Source organism: Chinchilla lanigera, unplaced genomic scaffold (assembly GCF_000276665.1).
Source record: "Chinchilla lanigera isolate Chin_1 unplaced genomic scaffold, ChiLan1.0 scaffold00050, whole genome shotgun sequence".
Classification (NCBI taxonomy): Eukaryota; Metazoa; Chordata; class Mammalia; order Rodentia; family Chinchillidae; genus Chinchilla; species Chinchilla lanigera.
The window spans coordinates 4,231,062-4,251,311 of record NW_004955451.1 but is presented as its reverse complement, the minus strand read 5'-3'; the positions used below and the strand labels follow the sequence as shown (position 1 = coordinate 4,251,311).

At 44.0% G+C, this 20,250-nt stretch overlaps 1 protein-coding gene across 1 annotated transcript in view; it reads right to left on the bottom strand.

Annotated features, from left to right (window-relative positions):
* Nucleotides 1–20,250, bottom strand: part of Tex14 (testis expressed 14) — a gene marked incomplete at its 5' end in the record, with an annotated part of 90,856 nt that overhangs the window by 45,658 nt on the left and 24,948 nt on the right. Inside the window, 8 exon segments of the mRNA XM_013519211.1 lie at nucleotides 1,369–1,472; nucleotides 5,259–6,166; nucleotides 8,265–8,415; nucleotides 8,832–9,022; nucleotides 10,947–11,098; nucleotides 16,415–16,593; nucleotides 18,215–18,338; nucleotides 19,491–19,604. Coding sequence (XP_013374665.1) covers nucleotides 1,369–1,472; nucleotides 5,259–6,166; nucleotides 8,265–8,415; nucleotides 8,832–9,022; nucleotides 10,947–11,098; nucleotides 16,415–16,593; nucleotides 18,215–18,338; nucleotides 19,491–19,604 — 1,923 coding nt within the window.

Genomic DNA, 20,250 nt, shown 5'->3' with positions numbered 1-20,250 from the left:
TTAGGTGTCCATCAAGAGACAATGCTTATGTTCTAATATAAAGTGAAAAACCATGATATAAATTGCCTAACAGCCAGGTGTGGTGATGCATACCTATAATCCCAGAACTCATAACGCTGAGTTTGAGGAGGATCACTGTGAGTTTGAGGCCAGCCTGGGCTACATTGTGAACTGAAGTCCAGCCTGAACTACATAGTGAGACCCTGTCTCAAAAAAAAAAAAAAAAAAAAAAAAAAGCCAAAAAAAATGCCAATACATATAGTAATTACAATTTTTTTTTAAAAGAATATAAAAGTACACATAAATAGGTAGCTGAACATTAAACTTTTATTTGGTCTGTTTTTGCACAATCTCACTCTTATGTGGAATCTAGGAACGTTAACCTCATAGAAGCAGTGGAAGGGTGGTTACCTGTATTATACACCACAGTGCCTACACTGGATAATTATACATCAGTCTTGAAAACAGAGAGTAGGCATGTGTGTGAGCAATACAACTGTAATTACCTAGAAATAAACACTCTACAAGTAGTATGTACTTCAAAATATTATCTCGTGGATGATGAAAAACATACAGTTATGTCAACTTTTAAAATTTAAAAATTAAGCAATTATTGCTTAATAACTGGCCATACATAAAATAAAATGTGTTTTACACCAATAACTCAAAGCCCAGGGTTCATAAATACTTTCCTTTCAGGAGATTTCTGCTAATGTCAATTCATTTCATTCATTTGGCAGGAAATCACACACTCCAGGATAACAATATTGTTCAACTTCTCTGGAGTCAGTGATACTTACTTTTAACACATTCACGATGGGGCTGAACACCCATGACTGTTCCACTGGGCAGCTTGTACCACCAGATGGGACTGTCCCATGTCACCTGATGGGACAGTCATGCATGAACCACCAGTGGTTCAAGTTGGCAGGAATGTGTTAAACACTGTTTTCCAATAAGTTTGGTTTCTGGAGTACTGGCAAGTGGAGTACCTGGCATTTTTTTTTTTAAAGAAAAACTATCTGGTCAGTTTTGGAAAGGCAAGATGCTGTGCTTTGGACAAAGAATAAGTTCTGTCTGGTTAAGCTGCCAGCCACATTGCCTGTGAATTGTCCTCCAAGTTCCCATTACACTGGGCTGGGGATAGAGCTCAGCACCACAAGTGCCTGCCTAGCAAGCACAAAGTCCTGCGTTACACTGCTCTTTTCATTTGCTTGGCAAAGAAAACCTGACAAGATCTGCTTCTGTCTTGTGCCTTTCCACTACTCCCAGTTCCTCTGCCACTAGATGTATGAAGGTCATTTAGTGGCCACATGCCACAGGAGAGCCTAAAGACACAGTGGTACGAACAATAAAAGGTTGACCTACCTACTATCTTGGTTCTTCTTCCTTTCCAAACTGTCCTTGGCTCCTTGAGTGGCCTGAAATGGTTCACTTCTGTCCTGTTTTCCAGGATCACAAATAGTTGACAGCTTGAAAAACAATAACCACATTTCAGTGCCTTGATCTCTTTAGTCTTACACTATTTTCAAAGCTATTCTGGCTAAATATCTAGAAATAACCAGATATATCCTTTGTATGTCTCCTATCTAGTAACTTATCTCTCAGTTTGAAGTCTTTACCCAGAAAGTTGGCCCTCAAAACCAGTCTAGGGCGTGGTGGCGCACACCTGTAATCCCAGCACTTCGGAGGCTGAGGCAGGAGGATCATTGTGAGTTTGGGACCATTCTGGGCTACAAAGTGAGCTCAAGGCCAGCCTGGACTGCATAGCAAGAACCTGCCTCAAAAAGACCAAAAAAAAAAAAAAAATGCAGTCTAAATAGGGTGTATGTGCAAAATGAACAAATAAAATAGAAATAAAAAAATGACTCTCCTAAGCATTTTTCTCCCACACTAATATGAAGGCAGTATATATTTGCTGCAGAAACCCTGACCTTTGGGTTCTGATTTAAGCCTTACTTAGACTACTCTAGGAGAGTGATATACTGCAGTTTCATCATCTATAAAGCAGGGACAATAATAGCACCACAGAAGATGCTATGAAAATAAAATATAACAAAGGCTACAATACTTTCAAAGTAGAAGTAAAATAAATAAAAGTCTATGTCCTTTATTCAAAACAGAGACTTTGGGATCTTCCTCCTTGTTTCAATTATAATGTTAACTGTATTTCCTTGCTTACTCAAAATTAAAGCTACAACTGTGGAGTTTGGGACATCAGCAAGATCCATAAAAGTGAGAGGAGGCATAAAAAATAATCACAACCTCCGCAAGGTATGATTTCAACAGGCCTTTGTGTAAGGTCAAACACTCCTCCCCAAGGGCTGAAGATGGCCTTCAGCCAAGGAAGCATGACAAGAATGAATATTCACAAAAATGTCACTATCATAAAGGAAATGCCAGAATATGTTTAGAACTATAATTAAAATATATATTTAGAATAATGGGAAGTCTGTACTATTATCATTCTTAAAATTTTAAGAATTAGTCAGGCATGGTAGCTAATGTTGGAGGCTGAGGCAGGAGGATTACTGTGAGTTCAAGGCCAGCCTTGGCTACAAAGTGAGTTCAAGACCAGCCTGAAGTGCATAGCAAAACCAACTCCAAAAAATAAATAAATAAATAAATAAATAAATAAATAAATAAATTTAAGAATTAAACTAAACGAATCACTTTTAACTCCCTGAAAAATTTACTTAGTAGAAATGCCTTATTTCCTGATGATAAAAAAATAAAAATATGATTGTTTTATACATACTCGTATGTACTAGTAAATGGCTTCCAATGATGAATGCCATCAATTCCTTCTTTTCCTGTCTACCTCACCAGGAGCTAGAGCCTATTTCCCTCCTCTTGAATCTAGGCTGCCTTAGTGACTTCCTGAAGTGACAATGTCCTAGGGCTAGGACCAGTTTTTTTTTTGTTTTTTGTTTTTTGTTTTTTCTTCGGTACCGGGAATCGAACTCAAGACCTTGCGCTTGCCAGGCAGGCGCTGTGCTGCTGAGCTAAATCCCCAGCCCCATGGACCAGTTTTTAAGAGGCAAAGCAGTTTCACCTTTTTTTTTTTTTTTTTTCTTCTTTTTTTTGGGTCTTTTGAGACAAGGTCTTACTATGCAGTTCAGGCTGGCCTTGAGCTTGCAATGATCCTCCTGCCTCAGCCTCCTGAGTGCTGAGTGCTGAGGAGTGTGCCACCACGTCCGGGCCTAGAGGGTTTTTTTTTCGGTCTTTTTGAGACAAGGTCTCATAGTTTCATCTTTTACTTAGAAAGCTGCTCCGCCAGGCGTGGTGGCTCACACCTGTAATCCCAGCACTCGGGAGGCTGAGGCAGGAGGATCGTTGGGAGTTTGAGGCCACCCAGCCTGAACTACATAGTGAAACCCTGTCTCAAAAAGCTGAAACAAGCAAGCAGGCAAGCCAGTCAGCCAGTGAGCCGCCACAGCATAGAGAAGCTTGGGAGAGATGATTTACTGAATGATGAGAAGGGAAGTGCAGAGAAGGAAACCACGTAAGAGGAGCTCCAGGCAACAGCCATGCAAATGGAGGCATCTTTCTCCTTGCCTCCCTCCAGTAGAATGCTATCAGGTGACTCAGCTAATGCTACTTAGAACAGAAGAACCACCCAAGCCAACTCTCAAATCCCTGACCCTGAGAACTGTGATAAATAAGAAGACATGGCTGTTTTAAATTACTAAGTCTTTATTTTATTTTATTTGAGACAGGATCTCGCTATGTAGCCCAGGCTACATATTTTATTTTATTTGAGACAGGAACTCACTATGTAGCCCAGGCTGGCCTCAAGCTCACAGCAATCTTCCTGCCTCAGCTTCCTGAGTGCTGCACCACCACACCTGGCCTAAACTGCTAAGTTTTGAGGGTTTGTTGTTATTAGACAGCAACAGATAACCAAAACATAATGAGAACAGTTACTTTCAACAGTTTTCTATCAAATCCTAATATTCAATGAAGCAGGTATTAGAAACTACATAACTTATTTGTGCTTTATATTAAAAAAATGCCAGGGCTGGAGGTGTAACTCTGTGATGAGATCTTGCCTAGCACAGCTGAGGCCCTGGGTTTGATCCCCAGCACCAAAAATAAAAAAAGACAAGAGGTCAACGTATTTCCAAGTGTTCTAAGTACAGGCTGAAGCCTCACTGAACGAGAGCTTGGCACAGTGAAAGAAAACCAGGCTGGAGTCAGAAGGACCCCAACCAGCTTGGACTTTGCCAGTGGCATAGCAAATAGTGGGGGCGGGCCTATCTGCTGTATGCAGACAACAGGTACACTGTAAGTGGAGACTTTCATGAAGGGCCTAAAAGTTGATCTGCTTTTCCTTACCATTAGCTAGCCATTTTAAGTAATTTCAGTAGTAAAATCCTCTGGGACAGAACTTTCCTACCCCACTCCAATCTTGGTGTCACCACTGGACCTTAGGAAGTTTAACTCACTGAGCTTGAGCATCACACTATAAAATGACAAAGTTGATCCAGGTTTGAGGGTGCTTTAGCTCTATAAGTCAGTAACTCAACAAGCTCTGTGTATGAACTTGTTCAAATTTACCTATGCATTCATCCTCTCAATGATCATTTTTTGAGCATCTTCTAGTGTCAGGCCCAAGCTATGTGCTGAAATACAGGAATAAGACCTCAGCTTTGTTCTCAAAGTGCTCACAGAGGAGCCACTCTAGAACCTCACAAGCATCTGTACACTCCCAGGCCAGCTCCTAGGGTGTCAACTCACCTCCTCTGAAGTGTCTTCTGTGACCAGTAGGCCCCTCAGACTCCCACTAGGGTTTGAGCTGCTCATGAGCATAGCTTGTGGCTTATTCCTCATCATATCCCAGGGTCTAATACGGCCTCTGGATCTATAAATGCTTTTTGGACGTGTGAATGAATGAGTGAATAAGCAATTTACAATGGGGATGAATATCTGTACAGAATACTTTATATGATACGTTAAACCATGTGAAACTGCTAAAACTTGACAGTTTTGACCTATGAAACACAAATTTCCTTTAATTGTATCTACTGCATATGAATTTACAGAGAAAGACACTGACTGTGTACTGGGTTTGGAAATGGGAGGTAGCATGTATCTTCCCTGAATTCTTTCCTAGAGATCTTCTTTCCTAAAGCTAAGAGGAACTCGATCTGAGCTAGTGGCGTTTATCTGCCAGCTCCTACACATGGGTCAGGGGCAGTGTTGATCCTGGCTATAAAGTCCTACTTAGGTTGCCCTTGCCTCCCACTTTGATTTACCTGCTGATGTCTCTCTGACTGGTCCTTAGTGCTTTCTTCAGAGACTTGGGTGAAAGGTTTCCAGCCATAACTACTTGTTCTTTTGGGTTTTTTGCCAAAATGTCCCCCTTGAAATTCTTTCACTGTTCTTGGGGAGCTTAGTAAGGTTGGGCAATTGCCATTGGTGTCCAGCTGGGAGCCTCCTGACACTTGTGTGACAGGATGAATGTAATTCAAAGTTGGAGGGCCCACTGGGATAGGTAAGTCACAGACATCTGGAAATAATCTTGAAGCAGTCCACGAAGATATGTGCTCCTTTTGTATCAATTCAACCTCATCTAATTTCTGCTCAATATTCCCCACCAAATCTGTGATCTCATGAGCCATGGTCTGTGAAATCTTTAGATTCAGCACGCATTTACTGATGTACTCCTCAGTCTTGGACCAGCTGCTCACCTTGCCCTTGGCTTCTCCGGTTGCCTCAGGCAGGCTGAGTAAACTAAGTGAACTATTTTGCCAGTCCCAGTCTCCAAAGAAGAGCTCCGTGTCAACTTCTGAAGAGCTCTCATCCTCATCACAAAGGTGTGCCTCTTCCCCTATCTTATCCAACTCTTCTTCTAGGGACTGCAGCTCATCTGCCTGGTCTGGTTTATCACCCTCAAGAGCTGAAGTAGCACCTGGGCATTCTTCCTCTGTGTCATCTCCTATGTTCAAGCAGCCTGAGTAGATTTCATTGATCTCGAAGCTGTGGAGGCTGCCCTGACTTGCATTGGGGCTACTGGTTTGTGCCACCACTGAAGTAGCAGTGGGAGGAGGAGCATCTGGATTCTGAGGTACCTGGGCCATCAGACTTGGATCTGGGGTCTGAGGAGCTAATGCTGCTTTTGCAGTGGGAGAAGAGTGACCCTTTGGTGAATGGAGCTGACTGCCTGTTGAAAAGAGTAGCAACACACAATTGATTAAAGTGATTACTATATTCAGCAGTTAAGCAGACCTGGCCGTTTGCCCAAGAGGCACAGGAATGCACACAAAGCCTTTATTTTTCCTCCCTCAGCGTTATGGAAGACCACTGCATATACTCATCAAAGGATATTTTTAACCTAAGTGAAAGTTCTCACTTTCACATGGAATGAAGAGATATTTTGTGGGTGGAAGAAGCCAAATCCTACAGAAAAAGCCATAAGCTTCACTTCCTTGGTATTCAAAACATTTTAAACTGCGGAGACATAAAAATTACAGGCCCCTTAACCTCAAGGACTATGCTCATAGCTTTCTTTAAACACAAACGCATGTGACAACTTATGTCAGTGAGTTATACTCTTAGGGAGCATCTGATAAAAGTAGCAGAGGAATGACCCAGGAAACCACTGCATCATAAGAAGGATAAATAATAGAACATAATGCCAGTGCTGACCACACACCATTCCTGATTGACAGGTGTCCAGTTTGGAGCAAAAGAGACAAAAGACACAAATAATAAGGGTTTGGAGAGCCACAATGGAGGCCTCCAGCCTCATCAAGAAGAAAATCTGGGGGCTGAGGATTTAGTTCAGTGGCACAGCGCCTGCCTGGCAAGCGCAAGGTCGTGAGTTCGATTCCTGGTACCGGAAAAAAACAAAAAACAAAAAAAAAAAAAAAAAAAAAAAAAAAAGAAGAAGAAAATCTGAGTGAACAGTCATTTGGTTGGAATTAGAAGGCCTGGCTTTGGATCTGTAACAAGTTCTGCAACCTTGAGCAGGCTATAACCCTACACCTTAGCTTTCTCATCTGTAATGGCAGGGTATTATGTCCAATGATTGTAAGGCCCTTTTCAGTTCCCAGTTCTAAGTTCCCCATTTCCAAATGTACTAAAATGCAGCAGAGCATAGAAAATGTTGTAAGAAAGACAAAAATGTTAGTAAGTTACTCCTAAATGGCTGAATTAAAATGGTAAGAAATTTTATTCTTTGTACTGTTTCAATTTCCAAAATGAGGAGAGGGTAGCTCTTTTTTTCCTTTTTTTGAGATAAGATTTCACTAAGTTGCCCACACTGGCCTGGAACTCCTAGGTTAGGTTGAAAGCACTTAGGTTAACACTTAGGTTAAAAAGTGGTATTTGTGCCTCAGCCACCTGATGAGCTGATATTATAAGTATATATCAGCACATCTGGCTGGTGCATGGCCAGTTAGCACGTAGTGGTTTTAAATACAAAAATTAAAGCACTATTTTTGTTTTGAAGCAATTACATAAGACCTTTAGAGTAATCATAGTCAGGCATGGTCATGTAAATCTGAAATCCAGCATGTAAGAGGCTGAGGCAAGAGTATTTTGAGTTTCAAGTCAGCCTGGACTACACAGAGGGTTCAGCCAGAGTACACACTGAGATATTTCTCTTTTCTTGGTACTGGGAATCAAAACTCAGGACCTTGAACTTGCCAGGCAGTTCGCTTGTGCTGCTGAGCTCAATCCGTGGCTCCCTTTTCAATTTTGTTTAGCGGGTACTGGGAATCAAACTCAGGACCTCACACTTGCCAGGTACGCACTGCACTGCTGAGCTATAGTCCTGGCCCTACTGAGATGATTTCTGAAAAAAAGAAAAAAGCCAGGCATGGTGGTGCACATCTGTAATCTCAATACTTTGGAGGCTGAGGCAGGAAGATGGCTGCGAGTTCAAGCCAGCCCGGGTTAAATAGTGAATTCAAGATGAGCCTAAACTGCACAGTGAGATCTTGTCTCAAGAAAAAATAAATAAAAGAAAAAGGAAGGAAAAAACAAAAGAAAAGAAAAGAAAAGAAAAGAAAAGAAAAGAAAAGAAAAATAGTATTGCTAGCAATAAATTCATGGTTACCACTCAGTTCTGCATTCAAACCAGGTATTCATAAAACCCAAAAAGTTTAATTTAATGATTTCAAAGATCTTGACTTTTCCTTAAAGTATCCCTATCTTCCCAGAATAAGTTACATGTAAAAAGATGATTAATTGCAGCACATGTGACTCAAAATACACGAGTGTCAAAGTGATATTTAGCCTGTGAGTTAAGGCCATACCTGATTCCTTTAGCTCTTTGATTTCCAAGTCTGCACTGCCCTTTGGACGTTCTGAAGTCAGTCCTAGATAGACACTGACATCAGGATAGGGTTCACGCCTCTGCACCCTGGGGCTCTCCATTGGCTGAGTTCTCTGTCCTCCAGTGTTCTCCTATGACACAGGAAACGTTGTCAAAGGCGTAGCTGCAATCTTCTGAATGTCACTGGTAGAAACCCATCTACCTATCAGGTGAGCTCCCTCTTCCTCTTGTTGGATACACTGTATTAGCTCCTTATTAGCTACTTCATTCTTATTCCAATACCTTGAAAACAGTAATAGCTGCCACTCACTGCATCCCCACGGTGCACCCTACCTACTATGTGTTAACACTCCTCAGCTCCACCCCTCCACCCCTCCTCCCGACACTGTGTTAAGCAGTTAGGCTTTCTCAGCAACACACAGGTACAATAAAATGAGGGTTTCCAATGCTTTCTGTGGCTTGGACCCCAGATTCTTTTTGGTCTCTTACTGCCTACTCCCCCAAGATGGTTAAATAGAATCAAACTCCCAAGAACTTCAGGGCTTGCCTTTAAGTCATTCTTCAGAATATACTGGATATCTTGAAGATTCATAGTTCTGTCTTTCTGCTTGACTTGGATGCCTGACTTAACAACATCATAGTAAGGTTTTGGAAGCCTGACATCAGCTTCTAAATAATTTCCCAAGAGGAGGGTTTCTTTAATAACTGAGCCATCTAAGTCATTCCAGGGTACATCATCTGTAAGGAAAAAGAGCAAGAAGCAACTGTAAGAAATCAGATACAGTTGTGTAGCCACAGTCAAAGTCACTCAATCCCTTTACATATTAATTTCTTCCTGAAGTACAACTACCTAAAAGGCCAATCACAAATGAGAAGCCACTTTAACTATTAAAACCCTGCCAGAGGGACAGGAAATAGTACTGTCAGTATCATGTGTACAGACTCTTCCCCCTGGCAGCCTTGGAGACCCAGGAATGACTCATGACATTTGGCTGGATACCCCAATGCATTCACCTCATGCTATGTGCAGTGTTGTCTCTGAGACTACAAATACTGTGAAAGGGAGCTGACTCTTGCTTACTCTTTCAGGGACTTTGGTTCTACTCACTGTGTGTGTGTGTGTGTGTGTGTGTGTGTGTGTGTGTGTGTGTTGTGTTTCTCTTATTTAATAATCTTTTTTTTCATGGTGTTGGGGTAGAAACCAGGGCCATGTACCTACTAGCAAAGTGCTCTACCACTGAGTTACATGTCCAGGCCTTGTGTTCACCTCCTGGAAAAGGCCTCCTGTCTTCACATACATGACTACTTCACATTAAAGTCTTACAGGTTTGAAAGGGTTTCCAGTTTTTTCATTTGACACTGTTAACACATGTTTTTTTGTTTTCTGGTACCAGGAATGGAACTCAGGGCCTCACGCTTGCCAGGCAGGTGCTGTGCCACTGAGCTATATTGCTGGCCCACTGTTTACACATTTATGGGACCCTGGATGTGCTTAATTTCATATTTACTTTTCAGAAGCCCATCTTTTCCTCATTTACAAGTCCTTAAGGGGAACATCACAGAGATCCTTAAATACTGACACTAATATTCAGTTTTAAAACTTTGCTTGGGAGGAGGGGTACAGCTCAGGGCTACAGCACTTGCCTAGTACTTGCAAGGTACTGAGTTTGATCCTAGGCACTCCAAAAAAAAAAAAAAAAAAAAAAAAAAAGAGGAAAGATGAAAGCAGAGGAAAGGGGGAAGAGGAGGTGGAAAAGAAAGAGAAGAGGAAAGGGAGAGGGAGTCTGGGGAGGAAAAGTAGGAGGAACAAGAAAGGAGGGGAAGAGGAAGAGGAAGAGCATGAAGGAGAAGAAAAAGAGGAGACAGAGAAGGAAAAAAAAACAATCTTTGCTTGGTCTGAACGTGTTATCATTAACACATTCACAAAGGGGCTGTACTTTGTATGTCTCCCTGCCAGGCAGCTTGAATCCACCAGTGGTACATACGTGGTTATCCCATCAAGGGGCTTTTTATTAATTTTATTAGTAAAAAGACCAATAAAAGCAACTAGATCCATCTGTACCAGCAGTGGTACAAGCCACTCAATGGGACAGCCATGCATGTACCACTGGTGGTTGAAGGGAGGAATATGGTAATGAGCAAATGAAGAACAGTTACAATAAACATTTCTAAAAGATCATCATATCTTGCAGAAGTACAAAGAAATGTCTTGGAAGGTAAGCCAGACACAGTGATGCACACATGTAATCCCAGCACTTAGGAGGCTGACACAGGAGGATCAAGAATTCAAAGCAACCCTGTGACCCTGTCTCAAAACAAAAGAAAATAAAGTAACAAAAAGAAAGTACAAAAATAAAAATCTTTTAAACTCTACACTTTCATAAAACTAACTCTTAAGGGAAAGACAACCTAAAAATAGGGGGTTATCTCTGAGATGCAAATACTGTGAAAGGGAGCTGACTCTTGCTTACTCCTCAGGGAATGTGGTTTTACTGTGTGTGTGTGTGTGTGTGTGTGTGTGTGTGTGTGTGTATGTTGTGTGTTTCTTTTTTATTTAATCATCTTTTTTTCATGGTGCTAGGGTATAAACCAGGGCCATGTACATACTAGCATAGTGTTCTACCAATGAACTACATGCCCTGTCAATGTGCTGCTTGATCACCTGTTAAAATCTCTTGTATGATCATGGAAAAGCTGTAGATGTCTGACTTCACCGTGGCTGCCTTCTGAAAGATCACTTCTGGTGCGGCCCACTTGTACAGCTCAGTGGGGAGGGGAACTTGACTCAGGTTCCTGTGTCCACCACTGTTCTGGCTATGGAAGGAAGCACACGATGCAGGGATCATGTCTTAAAGGTACAATGGGATCACCACACAGTGCATTGGTGAAGTATTTGCTATAAAGGCTGGCAAGCTCCTTGAGCTTCTGGAAATGTAGTGAGACCCTGAGCTAACCCACACTACCCCAGCTCCATTCCAGTACCTGCAGCTGCCTCCCATCCCTGCCAATCCAGGCCCTGCCTGCTCCCAACTCATCTGGCCACTCTCTCCTGCACACTGGCTCCACGCAAGTCACAGGAGCCATCTCTCCTTCTTTCATGTTAAGAGCATTACCACCTCAGATCACTGCACCAGCAGCTTCTTCTGCCGCGTTCTCTGTCCATGGAGCCTAGCACAGCTGGCTGCTTCTTGTGATGGAGGTATTCGTCTGAAAGTCACTTCTTCAGGAAAGCCTTCCCTGACCACCTATTCTAAAGCAGTACTGTATTAAGGGCTTCAGAACACTTACTATGTGAATTTCTTTTGTTCATTTATTTGCTGCATTATCTATTTTCCTCCCGCTATAGTCAACACTCTGAGAACAGGCACCTTATCTATCTATTGTATCACTGTATCCCCAAGTTTACACCAGGGCCCTGATGCTGACTATTGAATAAATCAATATAAGACTCTCTCAAAACCTTCCTCAAGGCTGGGCATAGTGGTGGATGCCTGTAATGCTAGCACTTGGGAGCCTGAAGCAGGAGGATCACTGAGAGTTTAAGACGAGCATGGGCTACACAGTGAACTCAAGGCTGGCCTGAACTACACAGTGAGATCCTAAAACAAAACAATAAATAAAACAAACAAGCAAGCAAACAAACAAAAACCTCCCCCAAGTCCCATGTTCTGTATCAAAACTACCTGGGACTTCTCCAACTCCTGTCTTCTCAGTTTAGCACTCAAAAGGTTCACTGATTGCCTGAAAAACTCAACTTCTCAAACAGATTCCTTAAAAGCTAAGTCAATTTATCCTCAAAGTCTCTGGGGCCAACAAAATTCTTCAAAGTGACTGTGAGGTCAATGCTGATTTGTGCGCATGACTGTCATGAGAATCAAATGAGGCCATGTGCTAATGGTCTACGGATGATGAGGCAAGAGAATCCAAGTTCAATGCTAGCCTGGTGAACTTACCAAGACCCTATCTCAGACCTAAATAATAAAAAGGGCTGGAGATGTAGTTACGTGCTCCCTGTATTCACTCCCCAGAATGAAAAACATTAATTGTCCCAATGACATTCAACAAACTCATGTGCTTATGTAGACTGTTACCAAATATCAATGCAAACTTTAAAGTGTTAGCTTCCCACAATCGGACCCCATCCAACTTGAAGCAAAAACCTCCACAGATTCACTACTGTACAAGCAGGAAGCCCCTCACTCAGCCCGAGAGACTAAACTAACCCTGTTTATCAGGTTGGTTCCCAGGCTTACAGGAAACCCGCAACTATTATCCTGCTAAACACACCAACAAATTTACAATTTTCCATCTCTCTCAGGGGGAACCCCCTTCCTTGCTTAAACTCCTCTATAAAGCATATTCTCCCCCTTTGTTGTGGCCAAGGGCCTTTTCACCCTTGGCCACTCTTGGTCTGAAATAAATATATTGCTGTTTGCTTCGATCCTGCCTGTCCTAATGGTCTCTGTTACATCGGGCTTTAGCCTGACAGAAAGCTATTTTAAATTCTTGGATAATCAACTTATGTCATCAGTTTCAAAGAAGGGCACAATGTCAGGGCTGAAAATGCTTGCTGACTGACATTTCAGAAGTTCCATTCTGAGTCAACAAGCCCAGTGAGGACTTACACCTTCTCACCAAACCCTGCGGCTCGCATCAATCCTGGTTCCCTTCTACACCTTGATTGACCAGTTGGTGACCTCAGCTCCTCAGTGCAGTTCACTTCTGGCCTTACCACTCTGGCCTCTTGGCTCCATTCTGTGGTCTCCTGGAGATCCTCTTTCTATGTATAATCTCAAATCCACTCTGTTCCTAAGGCCCAGCGAGATCTTTTACCACCTGGCTCTAGCCCCACCTATGCCTCTAACCAACCAAATGGGTGGTAACTTAGCCCTCTGGGCCGGCTTCCTTGTCTATAAAAGGGTAAGAATAGGCTAGGGGTGTATCTTGGGGGCAGAGTCTTGTTTAGCATGCATAGGTCCCAGGGCTTGAGCCCTGGGGCTCAAGATAGGTGGGTGGGGCATCTCTAAAGCTCCATTTCACTCTAGGAATCAAACTGGGGTGAGAGAGCAAAAGCAGAAGAAACTGTTATGCCTCCTTTTCAACAACAGATGTCACTCCAGCACTGACCACTATCGTGGATTCTGTCAGTTTTCTTGAAGTCTCTGGTACTGACAACAACAGCACAGAAAGTATAAACCCCTTAGCTTCTACTGATCTGGAGCAAATAGCCAAAGCAGTTAACCTTCCTAGAGATCACCTTCCCATACACAACCTTAAATCCAGCCTGTCCCTGAGGCCCAGAGGGATCTTTTACCACCTGACTCTAGCCCTAGCTATTCTTCTAACCAATCACACGGAAAACTTCCCAAGTCTCTGGGCTTGCTTCTGTATCTACACATCTAAAAGGAGAATTACGGGCTAGGGTATACATCAGGCAGAACACTTGCCTAGCATGTATAGGGCCCAGTATTTGATTCCCAGTACCTCCAAAAAATCAAAATACAAACAACAAAAACAACAAATAAAACAAAGCAAACAGAATTGGGCCAGGCCAGCTGTAAAGCTCCATTTCCCTCCTGTAAGAACCACATTTCTATGGGAGAAAACAACAGCATAATGAGTACATACCACGTAGCTTCCACTGACCTGGAACAAACAGCCAAAGTAGTTAACTTCCCATTTGAAGTTGTCCCTCCACCTAGATGCATTCAAATATTCAACAAACACTGACTGAGCACTTATTTGTGCCTATCCCTATGCTGGACTCCTGAAGACATAGTGGTAAACAAGTCTCAGTCCCTGTTTCCTGGGAGGTGGTTGCCTAGCAGGGCTGACACTTGCACCAAGGGCTGCAGTGGATGTCAGGAATGTGTGAGAGAGGAATATGAAAAGTGCCTCAGGGCATGAGGACTTCTGCACATCTTTTACGGATGTGCTAGACTGGGACTGAAGTGACTTTAAGCAGGAGACATAAGCATGTGCACTTATTCCAGATGCAGAAAGCAACACTGACACAGCATCAGGTAAGGGATGCTTCAAATGACCAGCACATGGAAGGGAAGCGGTCAGTTCTGTGAGCTGAGAGTCTCATGTGGGAAGGTGTCCACATCCTGCAAAAATACCTAGAGGTAATTCTGAAGGCAATGAGGAACCACTGATAGATTTTTTTTTTCTTAGTCCTGGGGACTGAACTCATTCCCAGCCTTTTTTCACACTAAACTATATTGCCAGCCTTTTTTTGTCCATTTTTAAATTTTGAAACACAGTCTCACTAAGCTGCCCAGGCTGGACTTGAATTTGCAATTCTCCTGCCTCAGTTTCTCAAGAGTTCACGTACCACAGTACTCACAAGATTTTTTTGAGGTGCTAAGGATCAAACCAAAGATCTCACACGTTAGGAAAGTGTTCAACCATTGAACTATACACCCCTTAGTCCTTCCCTGAAATGTCTAACTGAGATAGAGAATAGACAGATCTGAGGCATAGCAGCTTGACTGTAAGAATGTCTGGCTTCTGTGTGTTCCCACACACAACAGTGGGACCACAGGGAGTCGTGGTGCACACCTGTAATCCCAGCACTCAGGAGGCTGAGGCAGGAAGATCACTACCAGTTCAAGGCTGGCATGGGCTACCTAGTGAGTTCAAGAATAGCCTGAATAAACTATATAATGAGACCCTGTCTCAAAAAAAAAGTAAAGTGCTATTGTTCTGGGAACGCCTCTTCCTGGCCCATCTCTTTCTCCCTCACAGGCTTTCTCCATGCAAGGAGCAAGAATAACCTTCTTAACCCACATGATATCCATGAAATGCTCAAAAAGTCCCTTCTGCTGGGTGTGGCAGCACATGCCCATAATCCTAGCACTCGGGAGGCTGAGGCAGGAGGATTACCATGAGCTTGAGACCAGCCTGGGCTACGCAGGGAATTCAAATCCAGCCTGAATTACACAGTGAGACCCTGTCTCACAAAAAAAAAAAATGCCCCTTCCCAGCATCCACGGGACTCAGTGTAAAGCTCATATTCCTCACTAAGGCCTACAGGACCAGCACAATCTGAACCCTGCCCTCCTCTCCAAGCAGCGGGACAAAAAGTGCTCAAGATCTGCAGAGGTAAGCCTGTCAGTTCCATTCGCTTTGTATAGCAGAGTGAAGGGCTGGTGTAGGTATCGGGAACACAGCAGTGAATAAAGCAAATCTCTGCTTTCACAGTGAGTGAAAGGAGTGAGTGACAGAGCATGTGAGGTGCAAGACCTGCTGAGTCTCAGAAACAAGGCAGCAGGGACAGGTATGGGGTTAAGGTTAAGGTAGGAGCAGATAGGTGGTTTCAGGGAGTCTGTGCAGTGGGTAAGGCCTCTCAGCAAAAGCTCAGAGCTGTGCATAGTAGTAGTGATGTAAAAAAGAAAACCTCTGCCTCCCAGAGTCTGGCAAGAAGTGGGGGTCAGCCCCCAGCTCTCAGGAGGCCTCTTACTTCAGTCCAGCAGGAAACTATCCCTGGAATGAGGGCACTATTTTTGAGTGCCTCTCACCTCTTGAGGGCTGGGAACACTTAATATCCAGAAGGTGTGACACACAGGAGGCTGACTGCACCTGTCACTCTCTCTCTCCTACAGGCAAGACACACTTCATGGCATCCCTGCAATAAGATTGGGCTCTGCCACTGCAAAATGGGCAGCTGTGACATGTCCACCCTAGGCTGGCCTAAAACCCCACTGTCCACTTATCCACGTTCTCTTCCTCTTTGGCCAAAAATGTAAAGAACTGTGCAGGACTTTGGAGATGGCAGGCCCAGTGATCAGGGGAACACATAATACAGTGTCCCTCCAATAAGCCGGACTGCAATAGGAAAAATACACCTGAGTTATGCAGTGCCACTGAAAATTCTGCAACTGAAAGTTAGAGCTTTGACACACATTGTCTACTATGGGCTTTTGTTCATGCTTATTAAAATGAGAATGTACCAAACAGAGGTAACTTCCCTGAAGTCTCCACAGCCTTAGCAGACAGGGCAAGGAATCTCTTCCCCACTGATGGACATTTTTACTGAACAGTGACAAGGCATCCTCCCCAGATTAGATTCTGTCTAGGGACAGGAAGATCCCTTCAGGAGGACGCCACACTCAAGGTTGCACCCACCTTTCTAACATGTACTCCAGGTTGGTCAGCCTTGCTTCCCCTGCGGACACGATATGGACAGCGTAAGAGCTAAGGGAGCGGTGAACAAACCCCCGGGAATGGAGGTATCTCAGGGCATCAGCGATCTGTAGTAGTAAGAGCACCATCACCTCCATGTGCAGCACAGGGAACTGGGACCGCTGCAAATGAGAGAGAAAGTGCCAGGAACGCAACACAGGGAAAAGCCCCCTGATACTGTAGAAGCCTGTATCATTTCCAAATGCTTTTCCCTTCAATCTCACAACTACACAGTGTCCCTGTTTTACAGACAAGTAACTTAAAGCTGGGTGTCACCATGCTAAAGTCCCACTGACAGTCAGCAGTGGTGGCACACACCTGTAATCCCAGCACTCAGGAGGCAGAGGCAGGAAGATTGTTCTGAGTTTGAGGCTGGCCTGGCTCCAAAGTGAGCTCAAGGCCAGCCTGAACTGTATAGTGAGACCCTGTCTCAGAAAAAGAATAAATAAATAAATAAAATCCCATTGATTTGTCTCCCTACCCAAACCTGTGCTCCTTTCCTTTGGCTGAACTGCTTTATACTGTACCTGCTCTGAGCATCAGGGATCAGCCTAGGGGAAATTACCAGGGAATGTGCCCCACAACCAGTGGTAAACCTGTCCTCTAAGGACCCGACAGGATGCAGATGACCAATCCAGCCCCACTGCAGCCAGAAGAACTAGAAAGACGATCCTAAGAAGATAGAAATTCACTCATACTGATGTACCCAGCTCATGTCTCTTCTCTAGGGAAATGTCATTTTAAGGCACTAATGCCAGCCAGGGAAAAAAAGCAAAAGCAGAGTGCTAGTGAAGTCATCAGGAAGGAGGGAAGGAAAACCATCTGGGAGAAGAGTCTTCCTAGAGGGTCTCTCTTCACTCCCAGGGTCTTTAGAATAAAGTCATAGAGAAAGAAACATCCTCTAGGAGCTCTCTGAGGACACATGGATTTGCTGGGAACCTGTTAGCCATGGAAGGTATTTCTTTGCCAAAAGGAAATTTGAAGGATTACAAGGGACGAATAAACCAGCCAGGACAGAGCACAAATGGAAGTGTTGGGGAGCACAAATTCACAATGGCTGATTTTGCATACTTCCCTAAGGGATCTAACTCTTTAGGGAATGGGTCATCATTTCCAACCCACTAAGACTAAACTAAAACCACTAATATTAAAAAACACTCCAGGGCAAGATCCTTCTTAGCATAAAATCATCTCACCCTCTTATAGTCATCTCAAGATTATCTGTTTTGTCACTGAATCTTCCCATAACCCCTCCTATCATAGTATACACCCAACAAATAGTGGCTGACGTGGCGTGTCTTTGTCTCTGTCCATCTTGCGGCCCTGACCTCCCAGCCCCTCTTCACACATTATTAAATTTGTCTCTGTTTCTTATGTCATCCTTTCACCATACCCCTTATACAGGCAGTTGGGAATGTCGCTCAGGTCCCTGATAGAAAAGAAGGAAAATAAAGACAGTGGGCAATGGCTTAGTGAGCTAGAAATAGGTTCCATGTGTTTCTGGGCCAGGTGAGCTCTTAGCTGACAAAAAAGCAGGACTGCCAATAATAATATCACATTACTTCTGACCATGTGCATATCAGCATTAAGTGGCATATCACACAGCCCCATAACAAAAAAAGATTTACAGATTTATCTTCCACACATTCGCTATGGGACCCCTTGGGCTGGTGCAGAGGAGACAGGGCAGGGAAAAGTGGTAAGGGTAGCAAGGAAGGAAGGATCCATAGAATGGCTGATTACTCGTTCATGGAGGACACTAAACAGTGTGCCAACGGTGATGCGCTCATATACAAGTTGGGTCTTCTCCAGATCCTGGGATAGACACACAGCCATCAGTTGTAGCAGGTGGGGATGCCGCAGCTTGCTGCAAAAAAATGAAGCTTCAGAAAGGGTGGGGAGCAGTAGCACATCATGAAAACATAGGTGTTATCCTTTCTTCTAGGCCCTTTGAGTCCATTGTAAACAAAATTTTTCTAAGAAAAGAGCATGGGTTGGAGATGTAGTAGTCTCTATTGGTGGAATCTATGGCTTCTCTCACTGACCAGATTCTGAGGTCTTAGGAAAATCAGTATAACAATGAAAATGTTGCTGGGAGATATCGAGCAAGACATTCTGCCTATGTTGTACCAATCATCTTAGACTCTAACCATCACCTGCTGGAAATGCATCCTTATATACTCACTCTAGAAATGAAGTACTTAACATTAAGGAAATGTCAGAAACTTGCCCAATGTTACATACCCCATTCAGTCTCACATCAAAACCCATACTATGCCTATGTGTCCTGCCAAATCCCTTGGGGCTTTAGGTTGATTTCTCTAAACGGAAGCACTGGCCTCTCTTAGGACACCTCCTACAGCAGCTGAGTGGCCTATTCAGGTAAGAACTCAATGAGCCTGGATCCACTGCAGGCTGTCTCAGCAGAAGCTGAAGGACCAAAATTTGCAGCCAGAGGGAACCTAACAAAGTCAGACAGACAGGCATGTCCTCAATGTTGGAGATGTGGTTCTCAGACATGTATCTCATGCCCAGCCATGCTCTATGAAAACAGGACATCGAGCCGGGTGTAGTAGTGCACGCCTGTAATCCCAACACTTGGGAGGCTGAGGCAGGAGGATCACTGCAAGTTCGAGACCAGTCTGGGCTACAAAGTGAGCTCAAGGCCAGCCTGAAATGCACAGTGAGACCCTGTCTCACTAAGGCAAGCCTCAGGGGCAGAGGTAGGAAAACCAGATGGGCCTAAAGGTTGGGCCATCCAAGAGAAGGGTTATGGGAGAGTTCACAGACTTGAGCCCCTCACCAACACAATCCCCACCGCTCAGACTTCATCAATAATTCCTCTTTCCCTTTCTTGGCAGCCTTTGGATGTCAAGTCAACCAGTTCCAACAATGAGGAAATACTGAGGCTGATAGGAGCTGGTGCTCCACACCCCATGGACCACCCTCCATAGCCAGGAACTGGGGCCTCTGGAGACCTGGCCCTGTAACTGGTCTGGTCCCTGGGCCTCCTCCTCACCTGCTATGCTCCTGCTCAGCAATCAATAAGTCAGCCAGCCTCAGCCTGTCGCTGTGAGGGTGGGTGGGGAGATTCAGGCTCTTCACTGTAACTCTACTCCCATTCCACACAAGGCTGCACAGCAGGAGAGAGTACAGGCAGAGGGTATCAGCAGCCACAGCTTCAGTGAGCCAGCTTTCCTGATGAGACCACCAGGGTACTGGGGTTCACACAGAACCTCTTACATCTCTTGGGATGGATGGATCCTCCCCACCCACAACTACCAGGTCCCCAAACACCCTGGAGAATTAGGTGTGGCAGCAGGAAGTCATGGAGGTTTCCAGGGAGGGAATGACTTTAACAGATGTGCATTTTAGAAACACAGTGGTACCGGCAATGTGGGAAATGGGTAAGGCAGTGGTGACGCAGAGAATAAAAGACCCGTCAGGGGGAACATCTGGGTGAAGGATAGTGATGACTTGGGTAGAGGCAGCAGCAATGGGACAGAGAAGAACCATCAAGAAATCCATGGCATGAGCAGGAAAACTAGGGGACAGAGGGTAGCGGCTTTGCAAATTTGGCAGAGGCCTTTTTTTTCGCACTTGATCTTAGCCAAAAGGCCGAGAAGCGATAGAGGCCTTTTTATTCGAAGGGTGATTCTTCTAAGCAGGAATGAAGCATCCAGGTTCAAGAAGTTGAGAGACCCTGGTTAGGACATCTCTTGTGACCTGCAGGGCACAGGTCTCCAAAAATCAAGAAAACCCCGAGAACTCTCTTCTTT